The 22,298-nt window shown below is 49.0% G+C and overlaps 2 protein-coding genes across 2 annotated transcripts; both read left to right on the top strand.

Annotated features, from left to right (window-relative positions):
• The first annotated feature begins 3,141 nt into the window (after nt 1-3,141).
• On the top strand, nt 3,142-5,862 carry LOC128850702 (uridine phosphorylase 1-like). The gene is given in 6 exon segments (XM_054055681.1): nt 3,142-3,152; nt 3,353-3,470; nt 3,974-4,074; nt 4,076-4,121; nt 5,051-5,165; nt 5,615-5,862. Coding segments are annotated over 6 exon segments (639 nt in total).
• A 10,584-nt stretch (nt 5,863-16,446) lies between these two features.
• LOC128850703 (E3 ubiquitin-protein ligase RBBP6-like) lies at nt 16,447-19,023 on the top strand. Its single transcript, XM_054055683.1, has 2 exons — nt 16,447-16,612; nt 18,920-19,023. The coding sequence occupies exons 1-2, from the start codon at nt 16,447-16,449 to the stop codon at nt 19,021-19,023; spliced, it is 270 nt and encodes an 89-aa protein (XP_053911658.1).
• The last annotated feature ends 3,275 nt before the right edge of the window (nt 19,024-22,298 follow it).

Raw genomic sequence — 22,298 nt, forward strand, 5'->3', positions numbered from 1 at the left:
CAGAAATGAAGGCTAAAAGCAGGTATCATTATAGCGTTCACTGTATTGTTATTCAAATCAAAAGACCCTTAAAAAAAGGAAGACTTTCTAAGCCCACAAGACAACTCCAGTAACACAGTATACACAAAAAACTTTAGAGTATTGACACCTAAATAGGAATTAAGATATTTTATGCTTAAAAACCCAGGTATAGGTAAACAGAAACCAGAGCTCTTGGATGTTGTTCACTCTTCTCTGACAAACTGGGTTGATAGCCTTTCTTTCATCAATTAACCTTTCCATGTCTCGATTTGCATTTGTTTAGAAGAGGGAGAATAACAGGCATCGCCCTTGAAACAGAGTACAAGTACTGATGCCGAAGACCTTGGACTATCTCAAATGAAAAGTATTGTTTAAATGAAGACATGATTTTCCACTCTCCCTTTCCTTGGTGTCACAGTACTGTAACCTCTTTAGCTCCCTAGAAAGAAAATTAAATAATTGTGGGTTGTCTTGGCTTTTGATTTTCCTCTTTTTAAATGGCTTCTGTGATTTCATTGGACATACAAGGATTTACTCGTTCCTTAAATTTCTTAGTTAGATTGCTGCTGAGCTCTAATATGCCTAATTGTGAACAAAATAAACAAACATTCTTCCAATGGATCTTTAGTTGTAGGTTTCCTATGCATGTGTATATGCACACAGCCAGAACACAGTGAAGAGAGGCTATTTCTCTGGGTCTCTGTGTCTGCACGTCTCTGTGTATGTTATATTTGTGGCCTCTCTGGAAGTTTTCTCTCACCACCACAGAAAGAAAAGTAATTTTTAAAAGTCAAGATACAGAATTAGAAACTGAGTGCACAGTCTTAGATTACCCCAGAAAGTCTGTTATCTACTGTTAGATTACATGGGTGTGTTCAGTAAATTTATAGCCATTTCAAGGGAAATAAGTACACGGTGTGACCTTGAAAATACATGTTAAAAAAAGAGCCAGCTTCTGAGTGGTGTCTACACTTAGCAAAGCAAATAAATGGAGACATAGGTGTATAATGTGATAGTTTAATTCTACCATTGGCTATTACCCAGGGAAACAGTTTCTTGGGGTTGCCTATGGCATCTCTCTGGACTCTCCCTTATGTGGCATGGGGTACTAGAACAGTACACTTGCCCATGCAATAAACATGTAACATTGTTCATGTAACATGCGCTGTTTTCGAGGCACATGCACAGTGAAAATCAAGACAGTGAATAATTTCTCATCACATTTATGGATCTGCATGACACCTCCGAAAATTCTGCTCACCTGGAGCCCTGCGTCCAGTTCTGGAGCCCTCAGCACAGGAAGGACACGGATCTGTTGGAGCGATTCCAGAGGAAGCCACAGAGATGATCCGAGGGCTGGAGCACCTCCTGTACCAAGACAGGCTGAGAGAGTTGGGGTTGTTCAGCCTGGAGAGGAAAAGGCAGCAGGGAGACCTATGAGCAGCTTCCAGTACTGAAAGGGGCTCCAGGAAAACTGGTGAGGGGCTCTTGATCAGGGAGGGCAGGGATAGGATGAGAGGAATGATTTTGAGCTGAAAGAGGGGAGATTGAGATGAGACCTTAGGGAGAAATGTTTCCGTGTGAGGGTGCCCAGAGCAGTGCCTGGCCCAGGCTGCCCAGAGCAGTGGCGGCTGCCCCATCCCTGGAGGGGTTCAAGGCCAGGATGCCTGGAGCCCTCTGATCCGGTGGGAGGTGTCCCTGCTCATGGCAGGGGTGGAGCTGGATGGGCTTTGAGGTTTCTTCCAACCCAAGCCAATCCAGGATTCCACAATTCCATCAATTCTAGGCATATTTCTCTCTCAGTCGGGTATAAATTTGTAGGGTCCATGTCGGGGCCTTTACCCTCACTTTTGGGAAGTCCTTCACCACCAAGTGTCCAGAAATTGCGCAAACTCTGAACAGGTGATGTCTTCTCCCTGACGGTACCGAGAGGCGTGACCACATGAAGGTTCTCCAAAGTGGAATACACCTGTGTCCATGACATACTGCTTGAAGATAATGTCATCATCTGCCTTGCTCTTCTTCTATTGAGGGAACACTGCCCTGGGCAGAGAAAGTAGGAAATGAGGAGCTGTGAGATGCTCCAAGTAGAAAACCTGGTCAGAAAGCCATAATCCTTCTTGGTGTTGGAGAGAGCAGTATTGGTTCCCAGCTCCTAGCAAATGGAAGAAGCAACTATAGTGGATTTGTTTCTATTCACTGCTGTGAAAACTCAACTCATACCTGTGAAACCCAAGGCCACGTGGTAATAAGACTTTGGTAAGTCATGGGGACTCTAGGTCCAAGGTTTTACCACCTACCCATGGGACCTTAAAATAAAATCACTTCAAAATGGATACTGGTCACAGTTCCTCTGCTACAAAAAGCCATCCTAGATAAGTCCCCCGGACCTCCACTGGTCTCAATGAAACTGCTAAGCGTGGTGTACAGGCTAAGCCTGAAATTGATTCAGGACCTTGTAATAGGGTTTGCCCGCACAGGAAATCCCATCCACTCACAAGAAGCGTGTCTACGTAGTTCAGTTTTCCTTCCTTGCCTTGTTTCTTGATTCTTCAGAAAGTTTTATATATAATTTTTTTTTTTTTTTTGAAGCTATCTCGCATCCTTCTGGGAAGCAACGTAAGAGGAAGTAAACTCTTCTTACCTCTTCCTTGCTTGCCCTTTTTCTTGCTTTTTTTCCTTTTCCATGGTTTTCTCTGTACTTCAGATTTCCATTGCTTTTTTCCTCTCCTGTTTCAGATCCTCCGTAGTATTATTACCAGTCTCATGTTGTAGAGGTTTTTCCTCCTGGCTGGATGACACGAAGTTACAGGAAACCGTATTTCTAGAAATCCCCTTTTTGCCTGTCTACAAGCCCAACTCTTCCCACCTCTCTCAGGTTCCTTAGGAGGGTCAGTCAAAACATAGAAGTCAGGTTTACCTTTCAGCTTTGATGTAGGTGGTCTGTGTAGTAAGGTGTCTATTGAATATTTCGTGGTCTGGCCCCCATCATGCCTCTCACCATAGAGACCCACCCTGCTTCCCAGGTCTAATACTGTTTAAGATAAAGGTTGCACTGTTGCAATTGCCCTCTACCATCTGAGCTTTTCTTCAGCGATTTCCCCCTGTGTAATGAACGGAATGTTGAAGATGTGATTTATTACGAGACGTAAGGTGATAAAGACATTGAGGATTTCCTTAATGTAATGCGTGGGGAACCAAAATAAGGTAGTGCGAGTATACTTGGCTTTGGCATTTTCCAGCTTTCCCTGCTTAAGTTTGCAAAACTAGCATCTGTTCAGTGGACGGGTATGCATGTACTCTGTGTTTCTTAATGCTGCTGTCCTGGCAGAGGGAATTTTATTCATCTCTGCAACCCTCACCTGGAGGAAACCAAAGAAGACATCCCATATAATTTTGCTCTTGGGACTGTTACCCATGATTTTCTGGCATTGTTTGGAGATGTAAAGGTAAGATACTTAATTTCATTCAACAAGCTGAAGCTTTTCTGCAGAAGGTGGAGGTGTAGCTGTCTTCAAAACAAGACTAAATGTGTAAGAATACCACCAACTGAGGAATGAATGGACAGGGGATGAGAATTTGTGAGTTCCTGTTGCTGTAAATATCAAGCAAAACTAAAAAGAATTGTTTCTGATTGTCTCTTTTTATCCACTGAAAATGCAAATGCTGCAGTCTCTCTTCAGGTAGAACTCCCTTTTTAGAGGGCCTTCAAGCCAATACTCATCTTTTACTAGTTTAGATGGGATGAAGGCTTTTGAGTGCTATATAGAAGGGTGTTATTTTCCATAATTATTCTTCATGGCCTTTGGAGAATGGTCATGAGAAGAACCATATCTGGGAATAGATTTTTGTTAACTGAAGGTGTTTGCATGCTCATGTTGATCTTTGCGTGTTCTTTTATCTACTGAATCATGCAATTGGTTCTTGTTCTGTTGAATATCGTCCTCCTCAGTTTCTATGTGTTGGAGGAAACCCTTCACAGGTGAAAACTTTTATTGCCTACGTAGCTGAAGAACTGGGGCTTGGGAGCCCTGGTAGTGACTATCCTAACATCTGACCATTACGCAGTGTGCAAAGTGGGGCCTGTTTTGTCAGTCCGTGTAAGTACCTCACTTAAACAGATAGGCAACACATTGCAATTATTCTATTCAAAGCAGAAAATGTGAAGGCACATTTCTCTTAAACACTTTAAGTAGACAGAGTGAGGTTTTTAAGTTTGTATTGGTGTGCTCAAGATAGTGCAGTCAGCTAATTGAGAATTCCTTCTCAGCCCTTTATTAGAACAGAGCAAATCTCTGAGACCTTCATTCCTTTCTTGTCTCCTTTTTCCTCAGTGTACCACTGCAGGAGTGTCCTTATAAATTTTTTGATCAGGCTTCCTGCCTTGTCCCTGTTCTGCATCCTGAATAATGGGGGGAAAGGATGACTGGATGCATGTGGGGTGCTGGAAAAAAGGGCTGTATTGCATGCAGAGCTCAGTACCTGCAGTAGCATTGTCAAATTGTAGATGTGATTACATGCCTCAATTACAATTGCATCACTGTAGTATCATTGTGCATCCTTTCTTTGGAGCTGTAATTATTGCATTATCGTGAATGTTGAGGTGGACTCAGATTTGCTGAGCTTTGTAGCTAAACCACAATATCTGTGTTTCAAAAGAATTTAACTATTCCCTAGCACGTCAGTTTGCTAAAAAAAACATAGTGAGGGGGTTTTATGCATTAAAGGACATTTCTGTGATGAAATGGGTTCATCAACTATTAGGAAAGGACAATAGTTATGCTTGTAAAAATGTAAATATTGTATAACTAATGATTTTTAGGAATATTGTACTTTATCCGTAGCCTATTAAAGCCAGTGAGAGTCTTTGCCTGTTTCCCTGCCTTTCAGTAGGCCTAGAGGTTAGGTTTTTCGTGGGAGTGAATTAGGTGACATTTGAGGGAAGAAATTATCACTAAAGAGATATTGCCTGGCTCCTTTTTGCATTGTCTGTGTGAATGTGGAATATGAATTTCTGCTTTCATTTCAGCATGGTATGGGCATTCCTTCTATTTCAATCATGTTGCATGAGCTGATCAAACTGTTGTATCATGCCAAGTGTTCCAATGTAACCATTATTCATGTTGGCACCTGTGGTGGAATAGGTATTTTCCCTTTTGATTTCTTTCTTTTCTTCAAACCAAAGCATTTTTGTAGGAGAGTAAAGCATCTGTCTCTGCAAGTAAGTGATTAATGGTCAGAACAGTTACTTGCAGGAAACTGCAGGATTATTTTGCTTCCGTAGCTTTGAAAGAAAAGGCGACATCTGCCTCCGGATAGACAAAATGTAGTTGGAGATGTGACAACACGAGGAGAAGGACATTTCTGCCCTGTATGAGATAAGAAAAAATATACGATCCAAAAGGAAAAACTTTCTTCCTTCCTAATTGATTTGTAATGAAGCAGCTAGACATGTAGAAACAATCTCTTGGAGAATTCAGAGGCAAAATTGCCACCTTTAAAAGAAGCAGGATTGGGTCACGATGTGTGCTTTGTCTGTGGAAACAAAGGATTAACTGCATTGTAAAGCCCTGTCTGTTTCTTTTTCCTGCAGGTCTGGAGCCAGGCTCAGTGGTTATAACTCAGCAGTCTGGAGGTGCCACCTTCAAACCTCAATTTGAACAGGTTGTTCTGGGAAAGACCGTAATTCGCAGTACAAACCTCGATGAACAGCTAGCTAAGGAACTGAGGCAGTGCAGGAAAGAAGTCCGTCAATTCAATACAGGAATTGGAAACACGAGGTCCACTTTGGATTGCAGTGGAGGTGAGGCCAGCAACAGCTTAACCGAAGTGTATTGGTAAGCAGCAATAGATGAATATCGGATAATATTTTAACATTAAAGTTCCAGTTCACTGAATGGAATACGTTCCTTACTTTGAATTGTCTTGTCAGCCGTAATGAGCCCCATTTTTCATATCTATAAGGTCAAGCATTTTGCTTAGCAGTTTCTTGTATAGAACTTCTGATTTTGTAGAGGTTTCTCCCCCCAGCTCTAAAAGATCCTCTGGAATACGTATAATCTACGATACGCTTCTCCTGTACTTGTCAGTTGTGTATGTTTATCCCAGTTTCTGTGATGCACTGAGGCATCCTAGAGAGTTAGAGGAGTGAGAATGATTTTTGGATGTTTTGGGGTTGTTTTGTTTTGGTTTTTTTTTGAACTGGTTAAGTATCTAAAGTATCTCTTTTCTAAGAGAAGCGTTAGAACTTATTTCCTTTGCACCTTTGGAGCAAAGCAGCAATCAGCCAACTGAAGAAAATAGTTTGTTGAGTTATGTCAATGCTGCTGTGTAGGAAGGGCAGACTTTTGAGGCTTACTTTGGATAGATATGCAGATGCATTTTGGATCTCCTGATTCTGTTCACAAACATCTTTCATATCTCATGCGAACACCTGGTACTACTTCCTATAGCTTCTGCTGGGTAGGGTAGAAAGGGTGCAGTGCTAAGGGGAGCAGTGGTCTTCCTAATAGTGCTCCAGCTTGATCAGGAGCAGACACTGTCAGTTTGTGTGTCTCCTCAGCACATCAGAGCAGCCCGTAGTTCAGAGATGCCTGTGAGGCGAGTCTGGCTGAGGTGTTCAGCGAGGCTCTGCCCTGGAGCTAGGGTCTCGCTTTCTTTCCTTTTCCCATGGTCTCCTCTCTGCAGTTCCCTCTCTGCCAGGACCCGTCTCAGCCCCCAGTCCTGTGCAGGATGGGACTGCCCAAGGAGCAGAGTGGGAGGCCAAGCCTGCAGCTCTCCCTGCCCCGCTGCCCAACGAGCTGTTTTGGGAGGGCTCTCCAAAGCTCACTGGGGGCTTTTCCCCGGGGAAGCTCCTGGGTTCAGGACTTTTGTTGCACCTGCTGCCCCTCAGCCCCTCTACCTGTCTTGCCTCCCTCAGGCAGGTCTGGAGCACCTTCGAAAGAGACAGCCCTGCCTGCCAGGCAGAGATCTGTATGCCCACCCTGCGACAGCTGCTGGGATGTCTCATCTTTTACTGCTTTTGCAAGAACTGGGAGATCAGATGGGGGGTTTTGGATGCTCTTCATTACCTCTTCAGATTCTTCCAGCAGCAAAACTGTCAGAGGAGCTGGGGTGGGCTGCCTCCCTCCACACACACAGACCTTTCCTCATGTGCCTGCTTCTCTCGCTGAGTATTACAAGGGAGTTCTCTGGTGCTTCTGGAAGTCATTCATGAAAGTCTGCCAGATTCCAGACCTCCTTGGCCCCACACACCCCCAAGTCCTTCTCCTGGGGGCTGCTCTCCAGCACATTGTCCCCCATCGTGTACTGAAAACAGGGATTGCCCCGACCCAGGTTTAGGACCTTGCCCTTGGCCTTGTTGAACCTCATGAGGTTCTCACAGCCCCACTTTTCCAGCCTGTCCAGGTCCCTCTGGATGACATCCTGTCGTTCCAGTGTGGCATCTGCACCACTCAGCTTGGCGTCATCACCAAGGGAAAGAGCAAAGCTGATGCGCTTGGAGCAGCGCTGGCTGGTGTCCTTCGACATTTGGATTTGCTGACCAGCTGCAAGCTCAGTGCATGCAATAGCCGACTTACTCTTTCCATTGGACTTTATCCTCAGCCCTTGGCACCACATCATGAGTCTGGCTGTGAGGGTGGCTACTTGGGAGAAGAGCCCTCGCTGTGGGAGAACACGCATGGGGGCAGCCCTGCAGTTGTGAAGCATTTGGGCTGGGGCTGGTGTCGGTCGGGGCCATTGTTCGTCAGGGCCGGTGCTGGTTGGGGCTGGTATCAGTTGGGTGTGGTGTTGGTTGGGGTATGTTGGGGCCAGTGTCTCTTTGGGCCGGTGTCTGTTGGAGCCGGTGTCAGTTGGGACCGGTGTCGGTTGGTGTGGTATTAGTTGGAATCGGTTGGGGCTGGTGTCGGTCGGGGCCAGAGTCGGTCGGGGCCAGTGTCGATTGGGGCTCCTGTCAGTCAGGGCCGCTGTAGGTTGGGGCTGGTGTCGATCTGGGCCGGTGTTGGTTGGATCCACTGACGGTTGAGGCCGGTGTCGGCTGGATGTAGTGTTGGTTGGGGTCGGTTTGGGCCAGTGTCGGTTGGGTCAGGTGTCGGTTGGGGCCGGAGTCGGTCAGGGCCAGTGTCAACTGGGGCCGCTGTCGGTTGGGGCCGTTGTCGGTTGGGGCCGGTGTAGTTTGGTGTGGTGTTGGTTGGAGTCGGTTGGGGCTGGTGTTGGTTGGGGCCGGTGACAGTCGGGGCTGGAGTAGGTCAGGACCAGTGTTGATTGGGGCCACTGTCGGTCAGGGCCGCTGTCGGTCAGGGCCAGAGTTGGTTGAGTCCGCTGACGGTTGGGGCTCGTGCTGGTTGGGTGTGGTGTTGGTAGAGATCTGTTGGGGCCGGAGTCGGTTGGAGACGGTGTTGGTTGGGGCCGATGTCGGTTGGGACTGGTGTTGTTCGGGGCTGGTGTCGGTTTGGGTTGGTGTTGGTTGAGGCCGGTGTCGGTTGGGGCTGCAGACGGTGGCTGTGTGAGGGCTGAGAGGTGCGACAGGCTGGTGGAGTGATGGAGCGAGGCAGGATTGGGGCAGGATCGAGGTGAAGGAGCAGGCTGGGGTTGATGGGGCAAAGGATGGGGGGTGAAGGGGCAAAAGAGTGGGCAGTGACAGAGCCAAGGATGGGGGGATGACAGGGCCAAGGAACCGACAGTCTTGGGGATGATGGAGCATCGGGTGGGGCAGCCCTGGGCACAACATTGCAAGTCCAGCCGGGGTTGGGGATATGCGTGTAAACAGCCTTCACGGAGGGACGATGAGCAGTGCTGCTGAGGGGATGTGGGGCAGCCCTGCAGTTGTGAGACATTTGGGATGTTGATGGTGTCAGGTGGGGCCTGCACACCCGCCGTGGCCTGCTAGAGCCACAGCTTCAGGTGGGCTCAGAAAGAAACCAAGTTCAATTCCTAGAAGAAACCTCGCCCCAGGTGCTGACCCTCACGGGGGCTTCCAGCTGCCTGTCCCGCTCTGCTGGAGGGGACCCAGCACCTCTAGGACACAGCACTGGGTGAAGGTCACAAGCCCAGGTTTCTCACAAGCCCCAGCTGGATTGCTTCCTCCTTGTGGGTTTAAATCTCACCATAATTCCCCATTTCCTTTCCCTCACAGCTGCCAAATATTAGAGTGGATTTTGCTCAGACTTCCTGTTAACATTCCAGCTGAGAGCACTGCCAGCCCAGAGCCCCCAAAAGCTGAGCCAGGAGCCCCTGCGATTCCTCCTCCTCCTCAGTGCCAGGGGCTTTGCTGGTGTGCAGCCCCTGACCCTGCTGGGTGCGCTCACTTTGCTGCTCCCAGCACTTCCCAACTCGTGAGATCTGGAAGCCCAGCGCAGGGTGAGGGGTCTCCTGGTCCCACTGACAAGAAAAACATCAGCAAAACTCATCAGTGTCTACCAGAGCTGCAGCTGAGCTGAGACCAGGCTTGGATGGGCAGCAAGAGGGGATGCTGTGCAAAGCAGTGCAGTCGCACGCTGCCCTTTGCAGTGGGCAAATTTGCCCAGCCGAGCACTCAACTGAGCCTTCTTCTCCAGGCTGTGTTCTCTCTGCTCCTGAGAAAGAAGAATATGGCAGGCTTGCCTGGGGTGGTGGTGGAGGACATTGTGCAACATTCTCACCAGCTGAAGAAGGAGATGTTTGTGATGGGTGGGAAGATCCAGGGGAAGCCGCTGTTCCTGCTGCCGGAGCACCTGGACAGCCGGTATGACTCCAGCACTCTCCTGGATTGGTGGGTGCTGCCGGCACTGCTTGGCACCAGCAACGCCTGGCAGGGGCCTGGGAGGAGTCCCTTTGGGAGGGACAGGAGCTGGGAAACCATCTCGGTCCCTGAGCACCTCAGCCACAGGCGGCCAGTGGCCGTGTGTCCCTGGTGCTGAGCCTCTGGTGCTGAGCCTGCCACCTCTCCCGCGACAGCCGCTCTCTCCGTGCGTGATGGAGGATGCTGAAATGCTGGAGAAGGCCGACAGCTGCTACCGGCCAGCACTGCAGAGCTTGCTCAGGGATGTCAGTGCTGGTAAATCCACAGGCAATGTGGTGGCACAGTAACAAGCTCTGCTCTGGCCCCAGAGTGGACTGGGGCAGTGGTGCAGGCGAGGAGCAGAGGAGAGGTGGGAGCCCAACAGTGGTGCATTGCTTGGAGCACAGCAGCATTGTCCTCTGTGGGACACCTGTGCCCCAGTGCCCCGGGGGCCAGCCAGGTGCCCCCAGCCAGGCTGCAAAGCCTCCCAAGGAAGGATGCTCCTCGGGGGCGGTGACCGCACTGGATGCAGCCCTGCACCAGTGCTGCAGCTCCTGCATCCACAGCACCAGGGCACAGGGAGCCAGGGTTTTCCCCTGAGGATAGCCTTGTGAGATGATGGTTTGTGCTCAACTGGAGCTGTACTACACAGCTATCGAGTTTCTGATGCTGGAGAAGGCAGAGCTGGAAGAAGTGAGGAGAAAAATCTTCAGGAGCCGGGTGTTTCAGATCTATGAGGAGGTCTCAGAAGTCCTCAAGGCTTTTGTTGATTGCAGAGGTGATCCCTTAGATCCCGCAGAAGTGGTGAGTGAATGCTGGTGTGGAAGGGGGTGTGTGTGCTAGATGCATTGCTGTATCAGTAGAATTGTGCTGGGCTCTTCCTAATAGAGAAGAGTGTGAAAAACTGTTTCATTATCAGTAGAACTGTGCTCCCTGAAAAAGAGAGGAGCTGGGCAGGAATGTTGCATCTCTACAGCCCCTTAGCTTAAAGATAACAGGTATCCAGCTGCTTCCTCCTCTCCCTCTTCTGGGACCCTGGCCATATTCTAGGGGGAGGAGGGGCAGTGAGCAGCTGGGGATAGGCTCGGCATTTTGAAGTGATGTAATTTGTTAGTTCAATGATATAAAAGCTAAGTCCCTCACAGCAGTGGCTGGGAGACCTCATCCACGAGTTGACACGCTGCGTGGGCTTCCCAATTGCCTCTCCAAATCCTTGCTGTGAAAAAGAAAATGCTCCCCTTCAGCAACTGCGGATCTGGATGATGATAATAAAAGCAGTTGGTGATGTATCTTTCTTAATCACCATACTTATTCTCTTACGGTAATGATCAGACACCTTGCCTTTACAAGCTGTTGCTGTTAACCTGTTGTTGATCACTACTCCTCACTTGTTTTCTTTCTTGCTGTGATAATATGACTAATACTTGATTTTACAGAGTATTCGAGGGTCTGGGCTTTTATGATGATTTTGTCTAAAACCTTCTTTATTTCACAGAATTTGGGCTTTTATGATGATTTTTGCTCAAAGCCCCTTTTGCCATGTCCTACTCCCAGTCACTTGTCCCTGAAAAGACTCCTGTGTCATCAGGTGGTTCATCATTGGACACCTCTTCAACAAAATTAGAGGGGACGAATCCTCTGGTGCCGTCAGACAACTCTCCCACATACCAACCGTCTTCATCCACATCTCCAAAGACGTAAACACATTGTCCAGCAACAAGAGGCAGCTCCAATTCAGGCCACTCATTGGGACCATAGAAAGGATCGTAGCTGTATCGAGCTATGAATGCTCGAAGCTTTGCTGGCTGTTTTCTCATAGCCTCCAGGAGGATGGACTCTTTGTCTGCTGCCAGGGTAGCATCGGGCAGCCTGGAAGCGATACGGTTGGATCTTTCCAGGTGTTCCAGTTCCTGAAAGAGCTGCTGGCATTGTTCATTATGCTTCAGAAAGCAATCATTCCATTTGCTCGGCTGGGCTTCAATCACTTGCAGGGCTCTGTGCTGTTCCGTGTGTTCTTCTGTCTGAGCCCTCTGCAAACAGTCGCCTTCTGATTTCCCCTGGAGCACTAACTTTGCCTCCTCATGCTCCTTCTCCAGTTGTTGGTTCCTTTCTGCCATTTCTCTCCTGGCTTTCAAATCCTGCTCTGCCTCTTCCAGCACCTCTGCCACATGTGCGAGTTGCCTTTTCAGGTCAGCATTTTCAGCTTGAACCTTTTCTGTCAAATCCATCTGCCTACAGAGGAAAGCATTTTCTTCAGCCAGGTGGATGTTTGCAGTTTTCATCTCCGTGAGGTGCATCTTCAACACCACACACATTTGGCAGTGGGGGCTGCCACAGGAGTCCTCTTCATCTGCAGCCACTTGGGCCCAAAGCTCCTCAGCAACCTCCTGTGTGAAATCGCCCTGCTCGTCCTGTGATGCTCCAGTCGCTTCTGCTCCTGCAAGCTAAGGGCAAATATTCTCTTAGATCTCAAGGCCAAGGCTCAGCCTGCATCGTTTGTGCACAGGGGCACAGTGGCAGGAGGCCAAGGGTTCAAAGAATCACAGACTCATAGAATCACAGACTCAGAATCACAGAATAATAGAATAGTTTGGGTTGGAAAGGACCTTAAATATCATCTAGTTGCAACCCCCATGCGGTGGGCAGGGAAACTGGATCAGGCTGCCCAAGCCCCATCCAGCCTGGCCTTGGACACCTCCAGAGATGGGGCAACCACAACTTCCCTGGGCAACCTGTTCCAGTGCCTCACCACTCTCATAGTGAAGAAATTCCTCCTTATGTCTAATCTAAATCTGCCCCTCTCCAGCTTATACCCACTTCCCCTATCACTCCAAGCCTTTGTAAATAGTCCCTCCCCAGCTTTCTTGTAGCCCCTTCAGGTATTGGAAGGTCACTACAAGATCTCCTCTGAGCCTTTTCTTTTCCAGGCTGAACAACCCCAACTCTCTCAGCCTGTCCTCATATGGAAGGTGCTCCAGCACTCCAATCATCTCTGTAGCCCTTCTCTGGACCCACTCTAACAGCTCCAGATTCTTCCTACATTGAGAATTCCAGAACTGGACACAGTCTACCAGATGAGGTCTCACAAGAGAGGAATAGAGGGATAGAATCCCCTCCCTCAACCTACTGGCCATGCTTCTGTTGATGCAGCCTAGGATACGGTTGGCTGCCTGGGCTGCGAGCACACATTGTGGGCTCATGTCGAGCTTCTCATTGACCAGCACCCCAAAGTCCTTCTCTGCAGGGCTGCTCTCAACCACATCATCCCCCATCCTATATTGGAACAGGGGATTGCCCCGACCAAGGTGTAGGGCCTTGCCCTTGGCCTTGTTGAATGTCATAAGGTTTGCACAGCCCCACTTCTCCAGCTTGTCCAGGTCCTTCTGGATGACATCGTGTCCTTCTGGTGTGGCAACTGCACCACTCAGCTTGGTGTCATCTGCAAACTTGCTGAGGATGCACTCCATCTCTCTGTCTATATCATTGAGGAACATATTAAAGAGCACTGGTCCCAGTACGGACCCCTGAGGGACACCACTTGTCACGGATCTCCATCTGGACTTTGAGCCATTGACCACTGCATTCTGAATACTACCATACAACCAATTTCTTATCCACCGAACAGTCCACTCATCAAATCCATATCTCTCCAATATAGAGAAAAGGATGTTGTGGGGGATCGTGTCAGAGGCTTTATAGAAGTCCAGATAGATGCCATCCGTTGGTTTTCATGTCCACTGCTGTGATTACCCCATCACAGAAAGCCATTAGCTTGCTCCTGCAGGCCTTTCCCCTGGTGAAGCCGTGCTGGCTGCCATTAATCACCTCTCCATCCTGCACATGCTTTAGCATAGCTTCTAGGAGGATCTGTTCCATGGCACAGAGGTGAGGCTGACAGGTCGGTAGTTCCCAGGGCGGCCTTTTCTACCCTTTTTAAAAATGGGTTACCCTTCTTCCAGTCACCAGGGACTTCTCCTGATTGCCATGAGTTTCCAAATACCGTGGAGAGTGGCTTGGCAATGACATTGGCCAGTTCCCAAAGCCCAACAATGCCTCACCCAGACCTCTATTAACAGCTCTGCAACGTCAGGAAGGTCCTTCAGGGCTCCCTTCTCCTCATCCTCCAGGCCTCACTGTTGTTTTCCCACTCAGCCTCCCCCTTAGCATCCATGCCCCTTGCATGGCTCCGGCTGCTCGATGCTGCAACAGCTTCACCGGGCGCTCGGGAAACTTCTGGCCTGATCAGGAAGCGGGCTGGGAGGGAGCCAGTCTTGCTCGGTGGATTTGCTTCCCAGAGCTCACTGCTCAGCTCTGCAGTGAGTCCATTAAAGCACCCAAAAACATTTCCAGGCCACGATCCTACATCTCTTAACTAAGTTTTCTACAGCTCTAAGACAATTCCGTTCAGAATGAGTGAGGTAGAAACAAACCAACAAATAAACAACAGGCCTGAGGATGCCATTCAGCCCACGTTTTGCCAGGAAACACTCGCTCTCCTCAGCCAGAGAGCGCACAGGCGTAAAACCAAAACCAGCTTGCTGAAAATTGCACTGAGCACGGTCTGTGTGGGGCTGTTTCTTCTGGCTGTGGACAACAGCCTTCTTTTTAGTAGATCTCGAGGATGCAGAGATTGGATGGCAGTGTACGAACTGCCTTTCCCTGCCATTATCAGCCTCGCAAGTGTCTTCTGTGGCAGCCGGAGGGTGCCACTAACTCACAAGGCTCAGGCTGTTTCTGAGAACAATGCCTCATTTGCCTGAGCACTCCCCAGAGCTCAGCGCCCATGGGCTGAAGGCCAACATCAAAGGCTACATCAACCTCCTTGGTGGCCTTGGGCATCTTCTCTGGGAGCCAGTCCCCTCCGCTCTGCTGTCTGTTAGCACACAGTGCAGAGAAGCGGGCAGAGCTCAGGCTGTTGGAACCCTTTGCTGCCAGAGCTGAGCACTGGCAATGCTTTGGCAGCTCTGGAGGAGCGACAAACACAGCCTGGCACATCCTGTGCAAGGGAAGAGCCAGGAACAGCAACCCCCAACTGTCTGGGGCCGGGCTGGCGTCAGTCGGTCGCTGCTGGCCTGCAGCTGCCCAGGAGTGCCCAGGAGTTCCCTGCAGGGCACGGCATCCCCAGCAGCCCAGCCCTGAGCGGTATTTACCTGGCTGTAAAGTTTCTCTCTCCTCTCTCTGAGGGTACCGGGCATCATCGATTCTGCCGACAGCAGGGAGGTTGAGGTTTCATTATCTGGGCATTTCTCTTCCAAGGAGAGCGGCAGGCTCTGAGGAACGCCTGATGCTGATTCAGGTGATGAATCCTTCTTATTCACTTTTTCCTGTTTCTCTTCTTTAGGGCCGGTTGCTCTTTTTTTGTGGCCATTTGCCTGCTTCTTTCTATGCGAATAGATCCAGCAGCAGCCAAGAAGTCCCACTGCTGCAGGTATGGCATCGAGCATAATATCGTGGAAACAGAAATGCATTTTACAGACCCTCAGCCAATCCCTAGAAAGAGAAACAGAAACCATGGTCAAACGGTCCCAGGGAAGGTTAAAGTTGAGAAATGCCGTCAGGTATTTCTGTTTGCATGAACAGGCTGGTTTTCCAGCTGCTCTGGAAATTCCCATCTGCTCTCGCAGCAGAGCACACAACAAGAGCCCCAGGGATCCCTAGACACTGGTCACCAGGGTACTCATCACTTTCACCTCACCCTGATGCCTGAACCAATTTCCCCTTCTTTCTGTGAGTGTTCTGGATGTTCAGGGATTCCTACACTCAGGAAGGTCTCTTCTGGGGACGGGCTGCTTCATGTCTCCCCAAGAAGAGAGAGGAGGACAACTCCCAAGTGACTGAGCTCCTGTGCTCTGCAGGGCCAGACCCGACCGCACTGCTGCTCCCTGCCCTCTCCACCTCCCCACGGCAAAGCTTACGCTGCCAAATCTCAGAAGCAGTGGCAGTCGAGGCTGGAGTTGAAGACCATCCCGAAGGATCACAGAGCAAACGAGCAGGCAGCTAAATTGGAATGGAGCTTCAGCTGCCAGGCCAGGATGCCTCCCTACAAACCCTGGAGTCAGCAATACAGGGCTCGGGAAATAAATGTGATTGGGGAGACAGAGCACTGGGCAAGGCTGGCAGAGTTAAACCAAAAGGGGAAACCTCTGGGCTCTGGACATTTCCCAGCAGAATTTATCCAGAAGGCATGAGAAGAGGAGCTGACAATACTGTGAAGAATGGGAGGCCCTACCATGGAGATTAAAATCCGAGTAATGACTGCACAGAAGCAGAGATAGGCAGACTTTACCTACCCTTCACATAGACAAATTCTCTGCTCTGGCGGATCTGGCACCGGGTACTGCAACATCCAAATCACAGCCAAAACGCTTTGTTTTTCACACCCTGAAAAAAACGCAGGCAGCTCCCAGTGGAAAGCCCACCTGCCTTCCTCTAGATAGTCCTGGAGAGTGAATCCAGAGTGTGCTTTGCCCTGGACACCAGAGACGTCTCCGAGGCAACAGGTCAGCATCACAAAGGAGGCCACGGCCAGTGGCCAGCGTGTCACTGGCCCACAAGCCCGTGCATCCCACACTCCAGATCAGGAGTTGCTGCAGAGGGGACCAGAGCCCCACAGCTCCGAGTCTGCTGGCATAGAGGCACAGAACAGGCACCGCGTGGCCCTGACCATGCCGTGCATCCATTACAAGTTCTTCTCCAGGCTGAACTATGATACCATCAGCTTCAGCGGCCTTGACATCTCCCTGGGAGACCTCAAGCACCAGATCATGTCTCGGGAGAAGCTGAAGGTGTCCAGGTGTGAGCTGCAGATCTCCAATGCCCAGACTGGAGAAGGTGCGTTGGGCGGTGGATGCGGGGCTCAGGGACCCCCGGCTGGCAGCATTGCAGATGCCGCGCAGCAGCCACGGCTCTGGGAGCCACACTCTGCTCTTTGCTGTCGTCCCCAGACAGCGTGAGTCAGCCTGGGGCCCATCCCACCGGCGGGCAGAGGGACGGGAGGGCAAGTGGTGCTGGGGATTAAGTGCAGTGGGAAGTGATGATGGGATTGGGCCACGACCAGGAGCTGTGACTCGTGCTGGGGCCTCGCAGAGCTGTTCTTTCCTGGCTGCTCTTCTGATCTCCAGATCTTTCTGTTACACATGGGACCGGGCATAGAAGAACACATGGATGCTGTGCGACAGGGATTGCTCACAAAAGTTTTTATCTCCTGGCATTTTTTAGGTGAAATGATAAGGAAATGTTGGACAATATAACAGCAAACTTGCCAGGTTTCTTTGAAATCTTGTGCAGAAGGCAGGAAGCGATGGAAATAGAAGAGATGGCTGGTTGGAGGCAAAACAAAAGTGGTTTCGGTGACTTAATTTTGTTTTCCACTTGTTCTACTCCTCTGCATGGGAACCTGGCTTTGTAACTGTTGCAGACACTGCTCCCCGGCCCCTTCAGAAGATAAAGGGAAAAAACTAGACCAGGAATTTTACCTCAATGGGATGTTTGGAATTCTTACATGTGGACATAAAGTGTTGGTTCTATAGAACTTTGACTCTGCAGCAGACCTCATGAAATGTTGTGATGATTTTGGAAACCCAGTGGATCTTGGCCAGCGGAGGCCAATTTGTTCTGATTGTTGGGAGTCCTTTAACCTGCTCCTGTTCCCATCAGTTGCCATCCTTTCTCCTAGAGTTTGTGACTGCTCTGTAGTCCAGAGGGAGCTGGCAGGCGGTTCCCAAGGGGGAAGAGCAGGAATTGGTTTCAGCTCAATGATTTCTCTGTTTTGTGAAGAAGCACTCTGTTACATGGAAATGACAGTGAAATGTGCATTTCAGTGTCGAAACGGTGTCTTCTGGGGGGGTGTTTTGGTCTAAGAGGGGTTCCTGCTTGTAAGAACAATGTACTGAAAAATGGGGTACAAATTGTGAAATGTTCCTGTTTTGTGTGTAATCTCTGAGCAAAGCCACCCCGACAGCTTTGCTTGAGAGACAGTGCCTTTGGTTTTCAGCCCCTCGTTCTGATTCAGTTTGTGAAGGTCAGGGCTTGCAATATTTCTGACTGTGAGCCGATCCCAGGAAATTACTGCTGACGGTGCTTTCAAATATTCCATCGTATCCAGCCTGTGGGATTGCAGCATAAAAGGCGGTCTTCTGGAGAGAGCTTGGCATTTGAAGCAAATGCAATTTCAAGCCCAAGGCTCTCAGGCTGTTGTTTTCTTTGTTTGGGCTGTGTGTAAATAAGGTCAGAAGGCTTTCCGCCTGCTGAGATGAAGATGGTGTAAGCCAAGGCAAAGCCTGCAGAGCTTCTGGCCCACACTGTTCCCTAAAGGCTTTTACAGACTCATCATCAGTGATTGCGTTTGAGTCTCTCTGCTCTGCAAACTGTGAATGGGAAGAACTCACGGTGTTTAACTGGGACAGATGATTGGCTGAAGAGGGGAAATGCCACTTCAGTCTGAGCAAGTTTTGCCCACCTTGTCGAAGCAGGCTCAGAAACCTGCAAAGTTGCTGAGATCCAAAGTGCAGCACTGCCAGTTCCGTTTCCACATAAATTTAAAGCCCTGAGCAGCTGAGCAGTGTGGCTGTTGATGGATGAAGCTCCAAGGAGTCGCCCGAGGCGGCAGGCTTTCTGCTGTGTTCTGCCAGCCTCGGGTGCTTGCAGCACGGCTGAATCGGGTTTAGTTGTCAGCTGGGGAAGCCAGGGCACAGAGTTTTCAGGCTTTGGCCCAGGGCTGGTTCTGCTGCAGGGCAAGCTGGCCGGGCTTTAGAGTCTGCTTTGTGCAGGTGAGACTTTGAGGGGTTTCTTTTTCTCCAAAGATCTGTTGGGTGTATAGACGAACCAAAGCGAAAGCACCTTCAGTCGGATCAGGAGAGAACCTCCTGTGCTCACAGAGTCCTTCGTGGCCTCTGAGTCTGTCCTGCTGCTGGCGTTCAACTCTTTCACACATTACAAACCTTTTGCTGCTGGTGTTCACTCAACGTGAAGATCTCTTGAGAGTCTCTGTCCGTGTGCTGAGATGATAAGAACGTGACGTGACATCAGATTGTGCTTCTCTGTCTGAAAAGAGGTTCTTTGCTGTGCTCTGGAATTACACAGTAATAGACATTCTTACAACCTGACTGATTTTTTTCTCTGTATTTATGTTGTTTTCAGAATACACAGATGAGAACACCCTGGTTCCCAGGAACTCATCGGTCATCGTTAGAAGAATCCCTGCTGCAGGAGTTAAAGTTGCCAGGAAACGCTGTGTTCCATGAGTTTCGGACAGGATTCCCTTGGGTTCTTTGTGAGGGGTTTCTGTGTTACCTTTCTGTATGGAGATGAGTTTCCAGACGTGCTCCCACTGTGTCTTTCTTGCTAAAGCTGCTGTTAATCGTTGCTGTCATGGAGAAGATTTTAATGGATCTCTCCCAAAGCAGACTTACATTTTCAGTCCTGCTGGGGCATGGGGTGCAAACTCCAACAGTGGTAACTTTTAAGATGGTTGTATTGGCTTTGTTCTTGGGATTGGTTGTTCTGAGACCCAATTGGTAGATCCCGTTTCCTCTGCGTGGAGAGATTCCTTATTATGTGTCTTGGCTTTCTTGCTTTTATAGTACAGACAAGTGGGCATTGGAGAGTCACCCTGCCATTCGTTCCCATCTTGGAAGAGTCTCATTCTCGTGTTTGGCTATTTCTGCTCGTGGGGGAGGGGGCAGGGTTTGGCAGGTATCCTTACACCCCAAAGCAGGGGGGTTGCATACTGACTGTAGAGGAAAGACCAAGGGCTGCCAGCTGGCGAACCACGCAAACAGGAACTTTCATTTGTGAGGCATTCCTGTTAGTTCCCTAAAGACAATGTGATTTAGACAAGAGAAACAGCAACCCGAAGTGTTCTGCCTTTTGTGCCAGTACGATGGAGGAATAGGGCATCCTGTCTGAACTTGAAACTCACTGAGCAGTTTAGCACCTTGCCAAATGCTCCTGGTTATCTTCCTCAGCTGTTTGTACCCTGAGCTGATAGCTGTGCTCCAGGTTTTAGTTCTGTATTCCTGAGATTTATAGAGGACAGAGGATCGTGTTCTTGACTGGAATTACATATATTCAGTGCTGAGTACCAGATTGCTGCTGTCAGTGATACTTTCACGCAGCCTGGTTCTACATCAGCAACACCAGCAGGGTTTGTATGGTGCTCTTTTCCAGACTTCTGACAGATCTCCCCTTTCCAACACAGCCAGGAGATATTTTTGGCGTGCGGTTTTGCCAGGTCTTCGTGAGGTGGGTTCTCAGTCAATGAAGCCTAGAGATGTGGGTCTCTGAATGTAAACTGAGGGCCTGTCACTGCAGTGGTGGTTGCAGTGCTTTCAGGTACTCCCTAGGAAGTCTCAACACAACCGTGTTGTGCTTATAAAGAGAGCGTGGCTCTGGGGGTTAATTTCAATAGGCGTGCTCAGCGCTGTCCTGTCAGTGCATCCTCTGGGGCTGTTGGATGGCCCCTCTCCAGGCACTGCAGTGCTGCCATAAAATGTGAGGAGAGGCGCTGCTGCCGTCAAAGGTGGCTTTGTTCCCTTAGGCAAACTTGCGTTTGGAAATGTCCAGACCACCACTGCTCTTTCTTGGAAACTGAAGGGCCCTGCCCGGTACCTCTTTGTAATGGTTGATGATTTGAGAACACAAACTGTCGTACAGACTTTGTGGGTTTGATACTAACGTGGCAGAGACAAAATATCGGAGGGCTTCCTCTCGCACTGTTGTCTTCCGAGTCTGTCAGTCTCAGAGTCATTGGTGAAAAACCAGTAATGGCATTTGGGTTTGTTTTGTTTTTTAGTTGCACTGAATGCACCAAGAGAGAACAGTTTCTGTATGCGAACGAATTTCCACATTCACTGCCCTATCAGAACACCATGTTTGATGCTTAGGCTTTGTAATCGGTTTTCTCTGCTTTACGCTGGGTATGAGTGGGTACTGTATTTTCAGATCTGATTGCCTTTCTTTCTTCTTTTTAGACGTGGAACAGAGGCAGTACGTGGAACACCAAAAGCAGTATGTAAAAACACAGCCTCACAGTTCTCTCTGCACTCTGCACTTATTTCTAAATAATGAAGGCATTCTACAAGTGTGAACTTAATCTGTTTTCCAGTAAAACACAGAATATGTTGTAAATAGAATAGATTTGATTCAGCACCATAGACACGGAGAAATGGCATCATTTGCACCGTTCTCATGGGAATAGTGGTGTTTGTGCCTGGCAGTACATTGTATTTCACCCAGAATATGCTGGAACATTCCCTGCATGGCTCTGTGTCGCACAGGCAATGTGCCATTGTGTTTAGCTCCTGCGGGTTCAAGGTTTGCACAGCTGAACAGTGCCGTGCTCTGCATCTGTCTGTCTGCATCTGTCTGTACAGCTTCTGCTGTGCTTTTCCTTTCTGGCCATTCAAATGGTTTGGAGTGGACTTTTGCCCTTTGCACACTGTATCACTCCGCTCTTGGTTTTCAAGACTACTTTTGCAGGATGCTTTTTGAAAAGGATAACAGACTCCACAGAGGAGCAGTTCTTGTTGAACTCGGTGCCGTTTCCTCTTAGTTCCTCAGCGTGTGTTGGAACACCGATGCCATGTTCGTAAACAAATAAACTGAAATATTTTTTAAAATATTTTTTAGCTGAGAATTGGCAGCTGCCTCTCCCCTTCGACTCCAAAGCTGTTGTGAGTTTTTGACTGGGTTCCTTCTTTGAGCTGTTCTGGAGCAATGAGCTGATCTCAAGTGAGTGTGGTTGTTTCCGCCTCTTCTCATTAACCTCACGGCACTCTTCTGCTGCCGTAGGTTTGGGCTTTGTTGTGAACAAATAGAAATCAGACCAGGCTGGAAATGCCTCTTTCAGTCCCACACGGAGGACACGGTGCAGACTTTCAGAGTACAGCAGAGGTTCACTGTGGCTGCGTTTGGATTGTAGAACTTGACTCTGTGTTTGATTTTCTCGGCACAGGTTGATGACTCCTCTGCACCGATGGCTCTGGCCCAACTTATTAAGGTAAATAGAGAATATTCTCATTAACAACTAAAACCAGTGTTTGCTTAATATTTTTAGATCTTATAGTGTGCTCTGTCACTGAGAACTGCTGCAATGTGCACAAAACTTTATATTTTTTATGATTTAAGTTATGTGTTTTAACTTTACAACGAGTGTCTGTTCTGAGCTGGCCCTGTAACGAACAGGTCCAAGGCTGGGAAGAGAGAAGGGGAGCACCTTCTCAGCCTCAGTGTCCTGTTGCAGCATTCCTTATCTCCAGGACAGAAAGCAGCAGCACTGCAGAAGCTCTTCATTAGTTTCATTAATTTTGCATTGCAGAAGAACCCAATTTTTACAACAGAATTGAATTGGCTGTGAGTGATGGACATTTCCGGGGTGGGGACACTGCCCAGCCAGAAAAGAAGCATTGCTGGAGCTTGGACAATGGCATGGCTATTTCTGAACTTCTAGTCATGACAGTTCTAGATCCCTTCTTGGAATGCTGCATGGTTTCATCAGCTGTAGGACACAAACTGCAGA

Source organism: Cuculus canorus, unplaced genomic scaffold (genome assembly GCF_017976375.1).
Source record: "Cuculus canorus isolate bCucCan1 unplaced genomic scaffold, bCucCan1.pri scaffold_54_arrow_ctg1, whole genome shotgun sequence".
Lineage (NCBI taxonomy): Eukaryota > Metazoa > Chordata > Aves > Cuculiformes > Cuculidae > Cuculus > Cuculus canorus.